This window comes from Ailuropoda melanoleuca, chromosome 1 (assembly GCF_002007445.2).
Source record: "Ailuropoda melanoleuca isolate Jingjing chromosome 1, ASM200744v2, whole genome shotgun sequence".
NCBI lineage: Eukaryota > Metazoa > Chordata > Mammalia > Carnivora > Ursidae > Ailuropoda > Ailuropoda melanoleuca.
Window position 1 is genome coordinate 102774765 of NC_048218.1, and position 20450 is coordinate 102795214.

The 20450-nt window shown below is 41.2% G+C and overlaps 1 protein-coding gene across 4 annotated transcripts in view; it reads left to right on the forward strand.

Moving 5' to 3' along the window:
- Positions 1-5851: 5851 nt before the first annotated feature.
- VEPH1 (ventricular zone expressed PH domain containing 1) overlaps positions 5852-20450 on the forward strand; it is a 242030-nt gene continuing 227431 nt past the window's right edge. For 2 of the 4 annotated variants that reach the window (XM_034663895.1, XM_019799224.2), the window contains exons 1-2: positions 10072-10264; positions 14063-14357. In XM_034663895.1, coding sequence (XP_034519786.1) covers positions 14160-14357 — 198 coding nt within the window. In that variant the 5' untranslated portion in view covers positions 10072-10264; positions 14063-14159. Of the gene's footprint in view, positions 5973-6055; positions 6187-10071; positions 10265-14062; positions 14358-20450 lie in introns of those variants that run through there. The other 2 variants (XM_034663904.1, XM_034663910.1) reach the window with 2 other exon arrangements.

The window sequence follows — 20450 nt, forward strand, 5'->3', positions numbered from 1 at the left end:
AGGGGGAAAAAAAGCCTGTTCATAAAAATGTTTAAATTGTTTTTTGCCCGAAGTCACGTAGCTAGTAAGTGCTAGGACTGGATGTGAACCCAGGCAGCCTAGCCTGAGTGTGTTCTTCCAACCCCACCTCCACAGTCTCTCAGTAAATTCCTGCTCGACACCAACTTCATCAACAAGACAATGGATTAATAGAAAATGCTATATTAATTGGATAAAACACTACCAGCCACAAGAAAGGATATATATCTATATATTTATATACCTATAGATAATATATATACAAATAACTTCAAAGCATCTTATTGTGAAATAAAATAAATTTTTTGAAAGAATTTGTATACAATTAGTATTATTTACTTTTTTTCTTTTCTTTTCTTTTTTTTTTTTTTGAGAGAGAGAGCTGTCGGCAATGGTGGGGAGTGGCAAAGGGGGAGGGAGAGAGAGAATCTTAAGCAGGCTCCACACCCAGTGTGGAGCCCAATGGGGGGCTCAATCTCATGACCCTGAGATCATGACCTGAGCCCAACTCGTTGGCTGCTTAACTGACTGAGCCATCCAGTTGCTCCACTATTATTTACTTCTTAAGAGCTTTGTAGAACGTACCAATGAAACTATCTGGACCTTGAATTTTCTTCATGTGAATGTTTTTAACTGTGATTCCAATTTTGATTTAAAAAATTTATTTACTTTTATCTAAGTATAATTAACATACAGTATTATATTAGTTTCAGGTATACAACATAATCATTCAACAATTCTACGTTTCTCAGTGCTCATTGAGATAAGCATACTCCTAATTCCCTTTATTTTACATATTCTTGATCCCCTCCCCTCCGACAACCACATTTGTTCTCTGTACTTAAGAGCCTGTTTTTCTGCTTGTCTCTTTTTTCTTTGTTTGTTCATTTGTTTCGCTTCTTAAATTCCACATATGAGTAAAATTATGTGGTGTTTGTCTTTCTCTGACTGACTTCACTTAGCATTATACTGCCTAGGCGCATCCATATTGTCGCAACTGGCAATATTTCTTTCTTTTTTATGGGCTGAGTGATATTCCATAGTATATAGTTTATATACATTATATATGTGTATGTGTGTATCTATCACATCTTCTTTACCCATTCATTGATATACACTTGAGGAGCTTTCATACCTCGACTATTGTCGATAACATTGTATAAACATAGGGGTGCACATATCTTTTCAAATTAGTGTTTTTGTATTCTTTGGGTAAATATCCAGTGGTGGAATTACCAGATCATATGATAATTCTATTTTTAATTCTTTTGAGGCAACTCTATACTCTTTTCTACAGTGGCTGCACCAATTTGCATTGCCATCAACAGTACACAAGGGTTCTTTTTCTCTACATCCTCACTAACACTTGTTATTTCTTGTGTTTGATTTTAGGCATTCTGACAGATGTAAAATGGTATCTCACTATGGCTTTGTGTTTCCCTGATAATTAATACTTATGAGCATTTCTTCAAGTGTTTGTTGGCCATCTATCTATCTATATTCTGTCTGTATGTTGGAAAAATGTCTCTTTTTTAGGTCTGTCCATGTTTTAATTGGATTATGTGTTTCTTTGGTCTCGAGTCGTGTAAGTTCTTTATATATTTTGCATATTAACCCCTTATTGGATATATCATTTGCCCCGTTTAGTAGGTCACCATTTTATTTTGTTTATGGTTTCCTTTACCATGCAGAAGCTTTTAATTCTGGTATAGTCCCAATAGCTTAATTTTTGTTTTTGTTTCCCTTGCCAGAGGAGAGGTATCTAGAAAAGTGTTTCTATGGCTGATGTCAAAGAAATTACTGCAATTTGTTTTCTTCTAGGAATTTTATGGTGTCAGGTCTCAGGTTTAGTTCTTTAATCCACTTTGAGTTTATTTTTTATATGGTGTAAGAAAGTGGTCCAATTTCATTCTATAATTCCAATTTCTAAGTAAACAAATATAGGGCTATTTTAGTTAGCTCAGTTTTCTTGAAAAAGTGGTGACAGTTTTTGTCCTTCAAGGAATTTACTCATTTCATCTAAGTCATCAAATTTATGGACATAAAATTTCCACAATATTTCCTTATTCTTCTTTTATTATAGCCGTAGAATCGATAGTAATGTCGACTCTTTTATTCGTGATATTGGTAATTTGTGTCTTCTCTCTGTTTTTCTCATCAGTCTTTTAGAGTTTTTCAGCAAAAGCATGTGCCCTTTCTTCTTTACCAGTACTGGGAAATTAAAAAAAAAAATTTTGTTTCCAACTTAACAAGAAAATGATTGTATCTTAGCCAAGAGGATTTCTTTGCTATCCATCTCTTTATTTCTGAATTCTTTTCAATTGTATATCATCATTTTATTGATGCTTTTAATTGTATAATTCTTTTCAATTATATAATTATTATTTTGTTGATGCTATCTTTGTTCATGAAATTTTGATTGAATTCCTCTTTTGTGCCAGACAATAGCCTCGTAGCCTAGTGATGGATTTTCTCAGATGAATTAAAACCTGGTCCAGTGTGACTGGAGCAGGGCTACCGAAAGCAAGAGTGGTAGCAGATGAAGTTGACACCATGGAGGGAGAAAGGGGAAGCTATCTTATACAGGGCTTTGCTGATCTTGAAAGAACTTTTGCTCTGACTCAGGTGAGATGGAGAGTCATTCCATTGCAGAGAATTGGGCAGAAGGCTCACATTTTGAGTGAGTCTGGAGTCCAGGTAGGCTTAGATGGGTCCTCTGCTCAGGGTGTCCCAAGTTTGTAGTCAAGGTGTTAATTGGGCTGTGTTCCTATCTGGAGGTTTAACTGGGGAAAGAGTCCTCTTCCAACTTCATTCAGTTTGTTTGAAGGATTCGATTCCTTGTGTTTGTAGGACTGAGGACCTTGGCTTATGCTGGTTTTTGGCTGGAGGCCACCTTCAGCTCCTAGAGACCACCCATAGTTCGGCAGGTGGGCTTTCTCAACATGACCAGTTATTTCATTGAACCAGCAAGAAGAATCTCTAGATTGTGTCTGTCAGCAAGATGGCATCTTATATAACATAAGGTAATCCAGGAGTAGCATTCCATCATCTTTGTCATATTCTATTTGTTAGAAGCAAGTCACAAGTCCTACCCACACTGAGGGGGAGAAAACTCCAAGGTATAAACACCAGAAAATGGATCCTTGAGGATCACCTTAGATCGTGAATAATGCTGAGGACACAGAATGGACAGAATCTAAGATGTGATGGGATCACTGGAGGTGAGTGGGAAAAGGAAAGAGAGAAATAGATGATGATGTGCAGCTTTCTAGTTTGTGTGCTTGGTGGATGGTGAGGGCACTTCACCAAGATAAGAACCAGAAGGAGGAGCTAATTTAGGAGACTAATGAGGTCTCTCAAATTTGAGGGTAAAAGATATTACTTTTACTATCATATTTTTTAAAAGATTTTATTTATTTATTTGACAGAGATAGAGACAGCCAGCTAGAGACGGAACGCAAGCATGGGGAGTGGGAGAGGAAGAAGCAGGCTCATAGTGGAGGAGCCTGATGTGGGGCTCGATCCCATAACGCCGGGATCACGCCCTGCCGAGGGCAGACGCCACCCAGGTGCCCCTACTATCATATTTTTAATCAAATTCTTAATTATAATGAATCAACTGAATAAATCTTAGCCACAGGTCTCTATTTCCCTGTTCTTAAAAGACAACAACAACAACAACAAAAAACAACAACACTTGATTCTCGCAGTCCAAGCCATTTGCTATTTTGCTGAGCTAAAAGGGAGCTCCTGGATATGCCTGGGTATTTCTGTACCTATAATGAACTTTTGGAAAGCTGGAAGGCTGAACACAGAAACGGTGTACCTGAAGGAGTGTCACTGGTTTCGGGTAGAAATATTATTATAAAAAAATGAAATTATCTAAAAATTCTGTGTTTACATGTAATTTACCCATTTAAAGTTGCTTTGAAATTTATGTATCTTCTATAAAGGAAGCATCTTAGTCCACTGGTTTCGGGTAGAAATATTATTATAAAAAAATGAAATTATCTAAAAATTTTGTGTTTTTACATGTAATTTACCCATTTAAAGTTGCTTTGAAATTTATGTATCTTCTACAAAGGAAGCATCTTAGTCCAACTTTGTGGTTAGAGAAAATGTTCTTTATTTCAAGTTTAACCAAGGGGGTGGGGGAGGGTAGTGGTGGGAGTTGTGCAGAAACAAAAGGAAAAAAAAATAAAGATAAAACTATATTCTATGCAACTAATTACCCAAAGGAATTTATGAAAATTCTGCATGGATGGGCAGAATCGTGATCAGGTTCGTTAAGGTCAAACAGAACGTGGCTAGGAACTAGCAGACAAGTCTAGGTGGTTAAAGTGGAAGCATTTGGGGAAGTGAACACATTGTTGGTTAAGAGAATCAATTTGGAAAGTCACACTTTCAGGTACACTGAATGACTACAGTCTTTCCCAGGCCTTTCCTGCCTCTACTGGCTGTCAGTGAAAGCCTGTGGTTGTCATTAAAGGGCTCATTTGTCATAGTTGGTTCCTGATGCATCTCCTAATCCTCTTCCTTTGCAAGGAGCCGCACTGGGGGGCTGGGGTCTCACAAACTGGGATTCGACCAATTTAGCCAAACAGAACGTTTTCAATGGCAAATGGCAGAAAACCCAGCGTAAAATCCGTTAAGTTATTATGGAATTGGCTTGCAGGGAAGGGTGGGTCATGTCAACTTCAGGGGCAGCTGGTTTAAGTGGGCCAAACAAAGTCACTAAAGTTTGGTTTCTTGGTGGCAATGTGGCAAGGTCAACCAGACCTTCTATCTTCTTGTCATCACGTCTAACAGGAAAGACTCTGTCCCCTCAAAGCCAAACATTCATCTTTCTCATGACTCTCACTGGCCTGGAAAGGGTCATCCCTCATTCTCTAAATCAATCACTATGGTCAGGAGAATGTGATCTTTCTGATTGGCTAAGACCTAATGTGCTTATGTGAGTGAACTCTGCCCAAAGAACGTTGCCTCCGAAGAGAAATTTGGGTACAGTTTTTACCAGAAGTGGGATAAGTGGATGTTGGGTGGTAAATACGGGAGCAAGTCCCCTTCTCCCCCAGGAGAATGCCTTTTAATTGAGCCAGCAATTTATTTACATGGCAGCACCATTGCCAACGACATAGAAATACTGATATTTCCAGATGTACACCTCACACCTTACTCCTCCCCACCACACTGCCGCACACACTCACACTTAGTTTGACCGAAAACTAGTTAGAAGAATCTCAGAAATATTCTATTGCTTTGTGTGTAGGCGAAACCTCAGATCGATAAGGGAGAAAGCCCATGCCATACACATAAAAGGGGAGAGGAGAGCCTCCAGATATAACAATCCACTGGGTACTACCAATTAATTTATGCATTAGAGGTTTGGAGAGCATTCTCCTTAAAAGAGAGAGAGATGTAAGACAGCTCATAAGGGATCCCCAGTGTATTAGGCCTGAGAAGAGAAGCTCTATATTTGGATGGTGAAAGGAAGTGAATTAGCAATTTGGATTGGCGCAAGAAAGAACAGCGCTGGCTTGGAGAAATCCCCAGTGCTGGTAGGGATGCTTCATTCAGTCGTTCAGTGCTTCACTAACACTTTACACTAGCCATTCTGTTTCTCTCGTGGTGTTTTCTTCCATGTGTTTGCTTTAAGTACTATCTCATTCCACCGCTTCCCTCTTTCCATTCCTCACTGAGCCTTTCCCTGATAAAAGGCTCCACATCTGATATTAACCTAAAACTTCCTTGATTCCTTAAAGTGAGTTATTCATTAACAGAAGCTAAGTTACTGGTTGTTAGGCAAATCTCCTAATTCTTGCGAACTACAGATCTGCTCAGAGAAGCTTTTCTAAATCTTCTGTAGAAGTAAGTGAAGCTTGGTGCCAATTGTTAGCGCTAAGCAGAAGGTTGGGAGCGAGAGGCGAAGTTACTCACTTGCCTGATTCCACACGGTGAGTCCAGGGGAGGGAATCAAGTGTGCAGCGGGCTTGCCGAGCCGAGCCGGCAGCTGCCGACAGGACAGGACAGGACAGGACGGGGCAGGACCGGGCAGGAAGGGGCTACCGGGCTGCCTCTGAGTGATCATGGGCGCCAGCGGAATTACTCTAAAAATCAAGCATTTTGCCTTCTATTTCCTATGACGGCCAGAGTTTCCTGTGCCAAGAGGTATGGCTGTCTTTTTCCCTGTCCTTTTGTTCAGCAAAAACAAAAGCTAATTAGAGTAAATGTCAGAAGCTGCAGGATGAAGGCGAGGGCTGCGGGAGTGGGGCACAGAAACTTCCAGGAGCTGGCTGATTATGCAGATAAAGCACATTTGGGAGTTGTGTGTCTAGCCCTGAATGCGTGCTTTTCAGTTAGTAGGGTAAAAAAGCCACCTCTCTGTGGGTTATTAAAACATGTCTCTAGGCCTCAGGAGCAGAAAATTGTGCTTCTAGATTCATAGTATGTGCATTTTTGTTTTGCTCCAAAACTATCTGGGCTCATCTCTATCTCTCACTCTTGTTTACCTCAAGAAACATCTTGCAACCTGCAAAGAAACTGGCCCTGACTGCGATTTTCAAAGAAAAGTCGGCAGCATCAGTCCAGTCAGTGGGCTGAGCCGGCACCATTGCTGTTTATTGTTGCTCTCATTTTTCCTTTTGATGTTTTAGTTATCTTACAAATCGTAATTGAGTCAAACTACTTTTTTGCTCTTTCAAATACATATTTAAGTTGCTATAGTGATGAACCACTGGCTTCCATGACATGTTAAATCGAAACACGGAGGTTTTCAATTTAAGGAACAGAAAAAATACTTAAGGCATTATTTGAATTGGTCAACGCAGATGTTTAATATATGGAATTTAAATGTAAGTAAAAACACGTTTAACATTGAATTTTCTTTGTAGTTTGAGAGTTTGGGTATGTTTTCTGGAAAAAGAAAACTACAAAATTTGAATTAAAAAATTATAGCAAGGTATGTTAATTATTGATATTTTTATTGATATAAGATTTATTCAATTCATACCTAGATTTATATCAATTAAGAAAATGTGACCTGCAAGGTCAAAATTTAAGAAAATGGATACACTGTGAAATCATTATTACAAATCACAAATTCTTTGTGTAGAAAGTTTTTTAGACTTGAAGATGTTTCCCTCATTCCCGAAGAAAGAACATATTTCCTATCTGTGTTTCAATAAATTGCAATTTGTATTAAAAATTAAATGTTTCTTGAGCTCTTGCCTAAAAGGTCACCAAACCTAGTTTTTGTATGTGCTTATTTATAATTAGCCTGCTACAAAGTTAGACTGTATGAGTTCTAGAAAAAGACCAAGGGCTGAGTCCTTTTGCATCCTTTGGAATAACCCAGCCTTGGAGGCTTTCAGTAGAAGTGAATGAAGCAACATGTCATGGCAGAGGAAACCAGGAGACGCACAAGGAACAATAGACATCTTGTGGGAAGGGCTGAAATGTATGCGGCCAATTCCCATGGGAACGCCTGTAGCTCTTTCACACTGTGTGAAAAAGATGCTCCTTGAAAAGAATCTTTAATCCTTTCTTTCAAGGGAAAATCTATCTGAGAACTTCATTGAAAGTTTCTAGAACCCAACCAAGTCTAAGTCAGTGGGCATTTATAATACAGGTGAATAAAATGAGAAGATTTTGATGTGCAGTACTGTTGTCCAAAGCATAATGTAAATAGATGTTGCTATTCTAGAATTTTCTAAAGTGAAGAAACCAGAGAATACCCTAACCCCAAGCTGGAAGCTAGGGGCTAATTTTCTCAGAATAAGTTGGCTTCCTGAGTTAATTATGGTTATTGAAATTCCCCCAAACAGCTTCAGCTCTTTCCACAGGTGGTATATCCTAATAGTGGGCCAATCAAGTCCACTGGTTCATGTGTATTTTTATTTCATTGATCTACTGATGAATAATGGAGTAAACCAGCAATGTTTTATTAGTGTTCATTGAGTGCAGGTCACCTTGAAGAGTCATAAAGAACTTTGCCCTCTGGTGCCCTGGAGGGAATTATGCACTCCATTCTCATTAATAAATGTGGGAGTGAGCACTACACTTACATAGAAGACTCAGGTATTTGGAGTATCCAGCCACAAAATGTCTGAGACACATTGTATTTCAGTCCATTTCCTCTCTAAAAAAAGTCCAGTTACTGTTTAGCCACGGTTGGGGATAAGGCTATCTCTCCAGGGAACAAGACTGCCAGAAAACTCAACAGGGACCCTTTCAAGATAGTGCATAAACTACCCAGATTTAGGTTTGAGGGAGAGTACGGCTAGGAGATAGATATGACCCAGATGGAAGAGACCTACACATCTTTAACATGTGAACTCAGAGCTGGACAGTAGTATAGCGGTGTATTAGCTCTTGAAAGGGATGGCCTAAGGAAAACGATCACAAAAATAATGACATCCCTAGGAATATGATTGCTGTTATTCTTGTGTGGTTGCTATATGCTGGGTTCTATGTTGAATGCCTTACATAATCTCAAATCTCCCCACAACCCATGTCACAATCCTCAGGTACAAATAAGGAACCTGAGGCTCAAGGAGTTTAGTTAATCAGTCCCGATTTACCGGCAGGTAATGGCATAGAGGAGCCCAATTGGGTCTGGGTTCCCACACTCTCACCACTCTGCTCTTCTTACTGGATTCCTAGAAAATGTCCAATTCTGGACCCTATACTCCTTTAAAAAAGTAAGAATATTGGATAAAATCTAGCAATAAGAACCATTAATACTGATAAGAGAATGAAGAAGAGGGAAGCCTAAAGAAATAGTCTGTTCCTTTAAAAGAGGAAACTGCATCACTATCCCCAAGCCAGAAAATTACCAATGAAAGGCTACACCTACTCATGGCTGACTGGATTCTCCGTTTTTATAAAGCAAACTCTTCAAAGGAATTCTCCATATGTGGATGGCATAAAAATGTGATTGATCACCAAATGTCTAGACAGGCCATTCCCCTGGAACATATGACCTGTTTCAATGGCAGGTGTGTGGTCATTCGGACCACACGCCTTTGCCGGGGAGCCCTCCCAGGAGTCTCATCGCCGTGATCACACAAATGAATTTGCCTGCAGTGGAGCTTCCTGTGCGTCTTGCCAGCAGATAGGTGATTTGATGGGCAGTAAACCCTCTATAAGGACAAATTAGAGGTAGAGAATAATACAATTGAAAAACATGTTTTCTTTAAGATTTATTTATTTGAGAGAGAGAGAGTGCCGGTGGGAAGGGCAGAGAGAATCTCAAGCAGACTCCACGCTGAGCACGGAGCCCCTCAAGCCAGATCATGACCCTGAGATCACGACCTGAGCTAAAACCGAGAGTCCCACGCTTGACCAACTGCACCCCCCCAGGTGCCCCTAAAAACATGTTTTCTTAATGCACCATTAAGCGTTGAAACCTTTAAGTGTTGTGAGTTCCAGGATCTTTTTCTCCTGTAGAGTGTAAGATTAAGCAAGATAAACATTTTCTCTGAATGTCACTGCAATATTTAAAGTACAAATCTGACTTCAAGTGCAAATCCAAGTGGATTTTTAGGAAGAACCTCCCAGCAAAGAGTGGGGGGGTGGGGAAGAGGGTATGCATTTTTGTTTAGTGACTTGTTGGTTTCAGCAGCAACTTCCTGCATCCTTAAATTTCCAATATTAACACAGAGGATCACTGCTTTAGGAGCTGTGACTCTTGCAAGACAAATGCTCAGTGTTTCAAACTCGGGGTGTGAAATCTTGAGAGGGAGGGAGGTGTTCGTCAAGCTGCAGTCCTCTCTTCCCCAGGTTTTGTGAAATGGCTCCGATAGCCATTCCATTCACCTGCCGGAGTTTCTGTTGAAACCGTTCCTGCGCGGCTTTTTCTATCCCCCCCTTCTCACCCCCATTCTTCCCGGGGAAAGTATAGATTTTCACGAACACAGAGGGTTTTGTGTTCTTTGTTAAAAACAACTTTACTTTACTGGGGCAGGCTTTGTGTTTCACCCCCGGAAACAGAGCATTTCTCTCGGAGGCAACTCTCCACTGGGCGAGGTGCAGCCTGTCACCTGACCGGCTCTGGAGCTGCTGGTGGTGGCATCGGGCTGCATTCCTTGCATTCTTCCGCCGGCACCGCAATGAGCAACTTCAGGTTCACTGAGCTGAGTGGATTCCACTCGCCGTGCCCTCGGCGTCCGTGCTCCAATCTCCCGCCCAGTCCCAAACATACAGCGCGCTAACAGCAAGCTGCCCGCCTTTGAAGAGTAGCACGCAGGTAAAGCCAGTTTGTGGGGACAGCCGGGACTCCCTGAACTGTGTCACGCGTGGCGCATAATCATTTTTGTGTGTGGTGTCTGCTTCTCCTTACAGAAACTTGACCTGCTTAAAAAATACTTAATAAGGAGAAAGTGGGCTTCAGATTAGGGTCCCTTAAGGATTAGGGAAGGAAATTAGGAGAGCAAAAACTGGGAGTAAGAAGGAATTTTATAAGCCAGTTTTTGTAATTCCAAGAGTAGGAGATTTGAGGTTGACCTACTTGGATGTGAATCTTGGCTCTGTGCGTAACCTTCAGCGCGATGTCTCACCCGTCCTGTTTCCCCTTTGGTAATAATATCTACCTGCTGGGTTGATGGGAGAGTGGAGAAGAAAGTATCTAGCAAAGAGCTTGGTGCATAGAAAGCATCTGAGGTGCACACATGTGTGCATTCGTGTGCACGTGTGTGTGCTTGTGTGTAGTCTGTGGGCGTATCTGTATATGTGGCATTCCTAAGGCCAGGAAGTTTCTGCGAGGATAAGCTTGAATTTGATCTGTCTCTGACCTTCTCTGCTATTGCAGAGAGATCAGCCCGGGAAGCCGGACACCTGAGCAAAACATTGACCAGAGCTGCTGACAAATAAATAACGCGCCTTGCTGACCCTGATCCAGGAAGGGCGGTATAACGTACCATGTGGGGTGCTCTTTACATGAAGACCGATGGAAGCAAGGCAGCTCAATCACTATCGCACATGCTCATGTATGCAACCGACAGGGCTTCGTTCTGGGAGACCAACGGCCTCAGTTCTGACCCTGCAGCTTACTCTCTGGGTGTTCCTGGGCCGGTTGCTTTCCTCTCCCAACATCAGTTTCTCATCACATGGAATTGTCGTGAGAATTAAGTGACTCAGTCCTCGGGAAGCACGCGTAGTAGTTCCTGCCACATGGTGAACACCTGCTAAACATTAGCCGTTGGTGTCATGATTTGACAAGGACTCTTTTATGTGTTATTAACTTTGATCTTCCAAACAACCTAGTGGATAGACGAGGCATGCATTAGCTCCATTTTGCAGATAAAGAAACTGAGGCTCAGGGAAGGGAAAAGCAAGAACCAAAGGTCCAACAACCATTGAGTGGCCAGGCTAGGACTTGAACCTCAGTCTGCAGACAAGCAGCTGACTTAGTATATCCTCAGCACATGTGCATTGAATGAAACCTATCCTAAAGTGTTTGGCCCCAATACCGTTTCCTTCACAAAGCCATTCCTTAGCATCTTCCCCTAGGAGACATCGCTCTCTCCCTTGTACTTCCTCAAACTTCCTTTTGTAGGACAGAGGAGACTTTTCTCTGGATCATCCTTGTGTTGTAGAATGTTTGGTGTAAGTCTCACCTCTCCCTACCCCACCCTCAGATGTGTGTAAGTTCTCATGGACGGCGGTGTTTTGAACAATACTGTTTTGTACATGATGGACACTCAAGAGTAACAGCATGAATGTAGGGCTCCGTACCAGGGGTCACTGTAAGTGTGGAGAGCAAAGAAGGAGCCCGGGGAAAGCCTGGGGGTGCTCCTCTTACCAGCGTGTGTTTCCGCTTCTTCTCAGAGCTCCAGCTGTGCTATGTCTGGGGCCCCTGACTCTGCTTCAGGAATGACGAGATAACCAACAAGCTGGCTGATCAAGGTGCAATCATTTCCAATGTCCATCCAATGTCTTATTTTCCTGAATGTTATTTCACTGAGACCCTGTCACTGCAAATGTCTGAGGCTAGGTGGGGAAATGTGTTCAGGGGAAAATTCAGGAAAACACTGTCCTGGTTTTTCCTGTAGATACTGTATTCCACCCTTCTGCATTTGCAAGTGTGCATTCTACTTTGTAGGACTCTCACTCTGCTCTCTCCCCACCCCCCAAAACCCTCCTCCTCCCTCCATTCCCAACCAACTCTCCTACTTTTCTCTTTCTCTAAGCTTCTCTTCCTTGTGACTTTCCTGCTGTCTGGTTGACCTAAATCCCAGGGCATAGATGGGCAAGCATGCAGGGTCCTTCCTTTCCTCAGTGTAGGAGGGAAGAGAAATTCATTTTCATGCTTTATGACACCCCCATATCTTCATCTTCAAATGTTAATAATGCTCCAAGGGCTTTTACCCCTAACAGTAGCCTCGCATGGAGCCCTACATGGAATCAACATACCGTAATGGTCATGAACTTGGAGCCTAGCCCTGGAATCTCTGGGTCCAAATCCCAGCTCTCCAGTTTTTTAGCTGTGTGGCTGGGGCAAGTTATTACTGCCTCAGTTCCTCACCAGTAAAATGGGGATAAAATATCCTCCTATAGTTATTATGAGGGTTAAGTAAGTTAATGTTTGCAAAGCACCTAGATCAGTGCCTGGCATGAAGGCAAGCGTATGTCAGTATTGGGTGTCATTTTTCTGGAGCTGGTAGATAGCGCAAAAGTTGCATGTGGGTAATATTGCCCTTGACTCCCCTTCAGTGGACTACAAACTGCACTGATACAGTTTATTTAACTGAGCGCCTGGTGAAGGATTGGGCTTGTGTTTAGAGACCATATTGCGTGGAGAGTATGTATCTTTAAACTTTAATATTGCATTCAGCACACAGAGGTGCCTGCACAGTGACAGCTCAGAGGGGAGGTCTGAGATCCCCCAAGGGAGCAGCAGACTCCCCTCTCCCTTTCACACTCATTCTGGGGACCACATTCCAAGTGAAATGCTGGGCAGACCTGCCTATTGCTTATATTCTTATATTAAATAAATCACCCTCAGCTCTCACGCTCTGAACATGGGTCTGCATTTGTAAGTTTCATGCACTGACTCCACTTCATTGTAAACCATGGGGGAAGCCCACTGGCCTGAAATCAGGAGCAGAGCACTGCTGTAGTTACTATGGAGCCTTCGGGAGTCATTAAATAAATGATGGCTAAGGTCTCTACCAGTGTAAATGGTCTCATAAGGGAGCTGATGAGAAAAATCAGATATTTAATTTGTGCCATTGGCCTTCTCTCTGTGGACTGTGAATTGAGTAACAAGTACAGCGGGACTTTATTATTTCAACCGTGGGAATAGAGGGAAGATTGCCTGATCCCAGTGTCTTCCTTCTTTATCCTGCATCGCTATGCAATCACTTTCGAGTTTAGTGTTCAAGTTCAAATTCACACTCACATTCAGCAGAGATCTATGTAGTCTCATAGTCCCAGGCAGAATCCTTTCTTTCATTGCTACTTGTTTAGAGAGTATATATGAATAAGGCTAGTATTGAGACCACCTATTGGACGTAGGGATGGGGGAGCTTCTGTTGTCAGTATAGGAAAGAAACCCAGCCAAGAAGGCAAGCACTGGTCTCCCTGTCCAGGGAAAAAGAGAAAACCAGGCAGTGGTTCTAAGAGATGTCTTCTGTGTTCCCTCTTTCCTTTCATCGCCCTTTTCTGTTTGGTTTCCATGGGAATCTGTTTGGGGGGAATCTGGCAAATGTTGGGCGTATCAGTTGCTTGTCCACTTGTTTCCTTGTGGCATAGAGAGAAGGAGAAGGATATAGAAAGGAGAAAAGTAAGTGTGAGGGTTAAGCAGCTTTTTAAGGTTCACAGTAAATTCTAGAGAAACCTAATAATTTTTAACGAGACCTTCTGGGGGGGAGGAGGGGGAAGAAAGCAAGGGAAGAGCTCATTTGAAGGTCATCAGGTCCGGATCTGTTACTCTATGCACATTTCCAAATGTCTTTTTCCCCCCTCCCTGCTGGGCACCAAGGTTATATTGGGAGCTCATACCATTCTACTGACAGTTATATTGTATCATTTGTTTCTTTTCCAGAGAGAGTCAAAGAAGACCTTAAATTCTGGAGAAAAATGACCTTTCAAGGAATACAAAGTATACTTCCTGCCGCATGTTTTTGTCTTCCTGACCTCTGATGACTGAAACATACGGCCCTGGGCCTGCAGAGAGTCCATTGATTCTCAAACTCCTCATCATGCATCAACTGTTCAGACTGGTGTTAGGACAAAAAGATCTTTCACGAGCTGGGGACCTCTTCTCCTTAGATGACTCCGAGATTGAAGACAGCCTGACAGAAGCTTTGGAGCAAATTAAAATAATTAGCTCATCTTCGGTAAGTAAACTAGTTTTTAAACTAGACACCTGAAGTGACCTATTTCAGAGCCGAATGAATGCACGTATGTTGGGGGAAAGGATATTTGCAGGGGAATGAGGAAGGACCACTTAACGCTTTTTCCTTTTAACTCTGCTCTGTGGTTTAGTTTGGCGTCTAAGAAATAACACCAGGGCAGTCATTGACTAAGGGGGGCAGCGAGGCTGCCTTCTGCCCACTCCTGGAGACCAGAACTCTGGAGATTGCAGACCAGAGTGGAATTATCACAAAAGGCTTATCTAAGGGCTGTTTTTCTATCCTTGAAATAACACGGAGAGGAGAGGGAACAAATCCCGGGAAAAGAAAACAAGCCAGGCTATACAGTAGCATCAGTAAACGAAGCTGGGTGTGTGGAGGAGGATGAATAATGAAAGAAGGCAGGATGACACCTCCTGCCACACAGGTAACATGAGACAAGGACAAGGATCACTCTGTTGCCAGAAGTGACAGTTGCTCAGGGCTTGGTAACACTGATTCCATGTATTTCTATGTAATCTCCATTAAAAAAAAAAAAAATCTCTCGTCTTACTCCTTTTTCTATATCCACCCATTTAATTCAACTCACCCATCATTAGCCCCCAGTGTGATCAGACAAATTTAAAATCCCCAACAACCCTCCCATTCCTTTGTTTCTCCTCAATGTCAAGATTATATATTCTGAAAGCATTTCCCAGAAGGGGGTGGATGTGCAGTGCCCAGGGTGGTTTGCTGTTGCCCTTCTTCATTGTGCTTGGACCCTCCATGAGATTAGTCCCATTTCAAAGGCCAACTCTCCTGAGCATATCTTGCGTACTCCCAGCTCAATAGCATTTGCTAATACTTGGCACAAACAGCCCCCGGGCAGAGGAAAGAGACAGGACTTGAGCCATAAAATGCTGAATTACCAAATGTGTGCACATTTCACGGATCACAGCTTTCCTCCATGTTTTAATGAAGAGATGTTTAAAAGGCATACCAGCAACCAGGGCGGCTTCCTCTCCAAGACTGTCAGCCTGCTCACTTATTGGCTGCTGTGAACACACCAAGTCCCCCCTGTGGCCAATGAAGTCATTGCCCAAACACTCTTGTCTCAGCTTAATGTCTTTGACAGCAATTATGTGTCCACATTTTTTTTCCCAGAACTTTAATCAACTTAGTCTGACTCAAAAACACAAAGTATTCCTGGTACATTTCCACTTTCTGGGCAGGATTTGTGTGCTCTTTCCAGCAGCCCCTTCCTTCACACTCCTGTGGAAACGAATTGGCTGAATATGCCACTGATTTTCGTCTAATCTAATAGGAAAAATATATATATATATATATGTATACATGTATGTGTATATATATGTATATATACACATATATATATATATATACGTTCCCTGAAGCCTATTTCCACTAGAGGTCACTACTGTCAGAGATTTGTTTGATTTTCTTCATCAATTGCTTATTTTAATAGATGTCAAATTCCGAACCTTAGGACCGGTGAGTTCTGTTATATATCCCCACTCTTAACCATCAAGGCAGGCATGTCCCTTGTCACCAGCAGCACCGTGTGTCCTTTAAACCCTCCGATCAGCATTCCACTAGACCAGTGGGGCTGGAGAGCCAGTAGTTCTCCTGTGGTCTTCACCTGCTAACTTCATTCACCTCTCACTTCTTCCATTTCTCTGTCTGTAACAGTGGCATGAGCAGATGGGTGGCAGAATAAAAAGAGTTCATTTTTAGAGGGATTGTGCAGATCCATCCATTTTTCTGTTACTCAATCCTAGTTACAAGTGTGTCTCAGTGTGGAATTCCTTCTCCCGCTCCATTCCTTTCAAAGCCAGCTCAAGTTTCCGTATTCCCGAAATGGCTTCTAGTGGTTCTAGTGCTTAGTGATTACTCCTTTCTATAAATACGTAGTTGTCCTTTGGCATTATACTCTGTTCTTATAGAAAACCATCCATTCATATGACCTCCTACATGGCAACTTCTACACTAGGGAATCCCAGATCTGTGTTTTCAGTCTTGATATCTCTCCCTCCACCTCAAGCCCGTCCGTGTTGATATCCATCATCTCAAAGTCAATCTATCTGGATTAGAAGTCACCGTCTTTCTTCCAGCCATGGTATCTCTTGTTTAGATCTCCAGGTTTGCAACCTGGAGTCACTCTTGACCTTTCTCTTTCACTGTCTCCTTTCCCTGTTGTTCTGTGGACACTATCTGAGAAATGCCTCTTCACCAGCTCCTTCTTTTCCCTTCCTGCTGCTATCACCCTGGCTCAGGCCTTCAAAACAGTTGATCTTCTTGCCTTTGGTCTTACTGTTCTCCAGTTCAATGTACTAACAGCTACCCAATTAAACTTCCCAAACAAGATTTTATTGCATGTACCCCATTGTTCAAAACCTTTCCATGATGCCTCAGTGTCCATGACATTCAATGACCTATGCCAGTAATGAGTCCACTGAACGACCATGTCTACTCTATGGCGCACTTCCCTGTTAGCTGTATCCCATCTTCCCTTATTGGGGCTTTCCTAAGGACCCTGGATCTCGGTCACCAATTCTACTTTTCAACTCCTCTTTACAAACAAAGAACTGGAAGGGATCTTCTAAATCATCTTTCCCAACTTCTTTCCAGCACAGAAATCCCTTCTTTAGGATTCCTGACAAATAGGAGGCCTCTCCTTCTACACTTGCAATGATGAGAACATAGTAAGTTTCTGATTTTTTTTTCATGCTCCTAACTTTTTCCTTTCATAGATTTCCCTTTGCCATTGCATGAAGCCTCAATGGACCCTTTAGTCAGTTTTCTGCCTTGCCCTTGCCAGGAGAGCAGAGAGGGAAGTGGGGACACCTGACTATGCCAACCAGAACTTCTTTCCTGTAGTTCTAGGAAAGAAGTCAGCAGAGGGTGATTTGTCATGAGGATGGTGCTCCAAAGAGAGAGTTCTTTGTCATGGTTATCCAAACTTACTCTGTTGCTTATGACCGGTCCTAACCTACAAAGCTTTAGACAGCTGTTCCACTCTCAGAATTTTAAATTGTTAGTGTGTTCCTCCTGTTGGCCAGATGAAATCTTACTCTTTGTGTTTTCTATACATTGTTCTTTGGTCTGTTCATTGCCCCAGCAATCAAAGGAGCATAACTCTGTTCCTACAAGAACTTTAAGCTTATGAAGTAGGTATCAGGGATCACCTCTAGCTTCTCTCTTTCAGCTACACATCCTTGGTGTCCTAGTGTCCCTAAGTTTTTCCATGACAAAGAAGGAGCCTATGGCAGAGAAAGGTTACAGCACCTCACATTTCCAGATGTAGGTCTGGAGCTCAATTTTGTCAGTACATGACAAATGCTATCCAAATCATGCTATCCGAATGCAAGACTCAGAGGTACAAATTAGAATGCTGATTTACGAATTTACAATGAAAATTATAATTCGTGTCAGTCAGAATTTGTGTGCTTCCATGCGGTCCTCGCCAAGTGTATGTAGCCAGTCTTTCTCTAGACAATGGGTATTATCATTGATTAAGTTTCCTCCTCCTCCATTAGAATCATGTCCAGTCCTAGCTCCCTATATTTAACTTACCTGTAGTCATTCATGTACGGATAGCTTGTTGGGTTAGCCCAGGAGCAGGTTAATTCGACTCATACAAGTGGATTTTTTTTCACTTAATCCTCAAAGGGCAATCTTGTTTCCATATTCTTGGAGGACGTCCCATTGTAGCTCCCAAGTACTGCCTACATTCTCAACATCCTGGTTTCTTTCCCCTGGAATCTTCCTAATTTTTTATCATAATTTATCAATGCCAAGTACTTAAACCAATTGGTTGGAACAGTTGCTGATAATAGTCAGATACTCCGTTTCTACAATTTCTTTTCGACAGTAACATCACACAATTGGCCACATGGATCCTGCCATGTACCAGAACCCTCAGCTTGAATCAAGGCTTGTAATTAGAGAACTTGAAAAAAATTGTAAGTGTATTGTGTCACATTTTAAACCAGTAAATAATATTCTTGTCTTCAGGCCCTCATTCCAGGATATTCATACTTTTTAAAAATTATGATTCTGTCCAATATATTAGTTCTCATTCCCATCTTTGTAGAATCTGAAAATTTGGTAAGCAAGTCTTCAATCCTTTCCCTAAAGTCACTCACACAATCACTCAACCTTCCTAGATTCCATTTTACGGTCCGTGCCCTCTTTTCCACTAGTTAGTCCAAAACACTGCTGGGAGATAATTTGTCCTAACGCTTTGCTTTGGAAATGTGACTGCTCACTCAAAATTCTCTCCAAGTTCCCCAATGTGCCTTTGAGTTTTGTCTTTTCATTGCAAGTCCTTCTGGACTACTTTCATCTCATAATCATTTCTTCTACTGCCTTGGCTCTCCTCCCAGCCTACTTCATCCCTATCTGCTCATCCTCTTTTCCCACTCCCATTCCCCCTTACCCACTCGTTCCCTTGCCTAACCCAGACGCCCACCTTCCAGTTCTCTTTAACTTTTTTTTTTTTAAAAAAAAACCAATACAGAATGTTTGGCATACACAAATTGCCCAATTTTAAAAATTAGATAAAACTGAAATCACCTGCATGTTTCTCTCTGCTTCAAAGTCCTCCCTTTCCTCCCAAAGTGACCAATATCCTGACAATGGTATTTATCCATGAATGTTTTTATTTCTTTGCTGTACATGCATAGCTCAAACATTATTTATAGCACTGTATTCCATGTTTTTAAACTTTATATACGTGCTATCATAAGGCTCAATATAATGTTTCCAAGGTTTATGATGGTACAGGTAGTCCCAATACATTTGTTTTTGGAGGGGCGGAGTGTTCCACTAAATGACTATGCCACAGTTTGGTTACCCATTCTTCTTTTGATGGACATTTACTATTTAAACAGTGTTATAGTGAACATTCTTATAATCAGTGTTTTTGGCAAATGTGCTAGGATTTCTAGTGAAGACAACTAGAAGTGAAACAACTGGTTTTGGGTTTTATATACTTTCACGTTTCTGATAAGCCACCAACTTGCTCTCTGCTGTAGTTGTACCTACTTATACTCCCATCAGCCATGCTTGAGCCCCCAGGGGCTTTATATCCTCACCAATGCTTGCTGTTATCAGATTTTTTATGTTTTTGCTATTTTAAGTGAACCCTATCTGATTGTTATTTAAATTTGCACTCCCCTCAGGATTGAGAAAGGCAACAGATCATTTTTTCATGTTTACTTGCTATTTGTCATTTGGGTTTCCTCTTCAGTAAAGTAACTGTTTGTGGCTTAGGTTTTTTTTTTTTTTTTTCCCTTCTTTCCATTTTTCCATTGAGGTTTTTAAAAAGCCTTTTCTTATTAACCTTAAGAAGTTTTTTCTATATTCTCGTACAGACCCTGTCACTTATGCATGTTGCATGTCTCCTATTCCTAATGTAGTTTGCCTTATACCTTTTACTGTAATGAGTCCTGTTATCTGATAGGACGAATATCCCCAAACTTCTTTAAAATATTAGCTTCTCAATTTTAATGAATGATTCTGTCACTATCTTGACAGAAATTTTATTATATCTATGAATTTATTTGAAGAAAATTAACATCTTTCTGTTACTGTCTTCTTATCTGTAGATATTATAAATCTATATATTTACTTAGATTTTCTTAAATATTTTTAAATAAAGTTTTATGATTTTTTTCTTAAAGATCTAAAAGTCTTGTAAGTCCTTCCCCCCCCTTTAAAAATTTTATTTAAATTCAATTAGGCAACATATAGTACATCATTAGTTTCAGATGTAGTGTTCAATAATTCATCAGTTGTGTATAACACTTAAGTCCTTTTTAAAATTTGTAAGTATTTTAGATTTTTTTGCTGAGATTATAAATGATATCCTTTAAAAAAATTACTTTCCAACTATTTTTTCAGGTGATTAAAACAGAAATGACACTTGCATCATGATCGTATATCCAGTGAAATTACTCAACTTTCCTATTAATCCTAATGTCTTGTCTATGAATTTTTCCTCACTTACTCAGCAATACTTATTAGGTACTTACTATATGCCAGATACTGTACCACATGCTGGGGATACAAGAGTAAGGA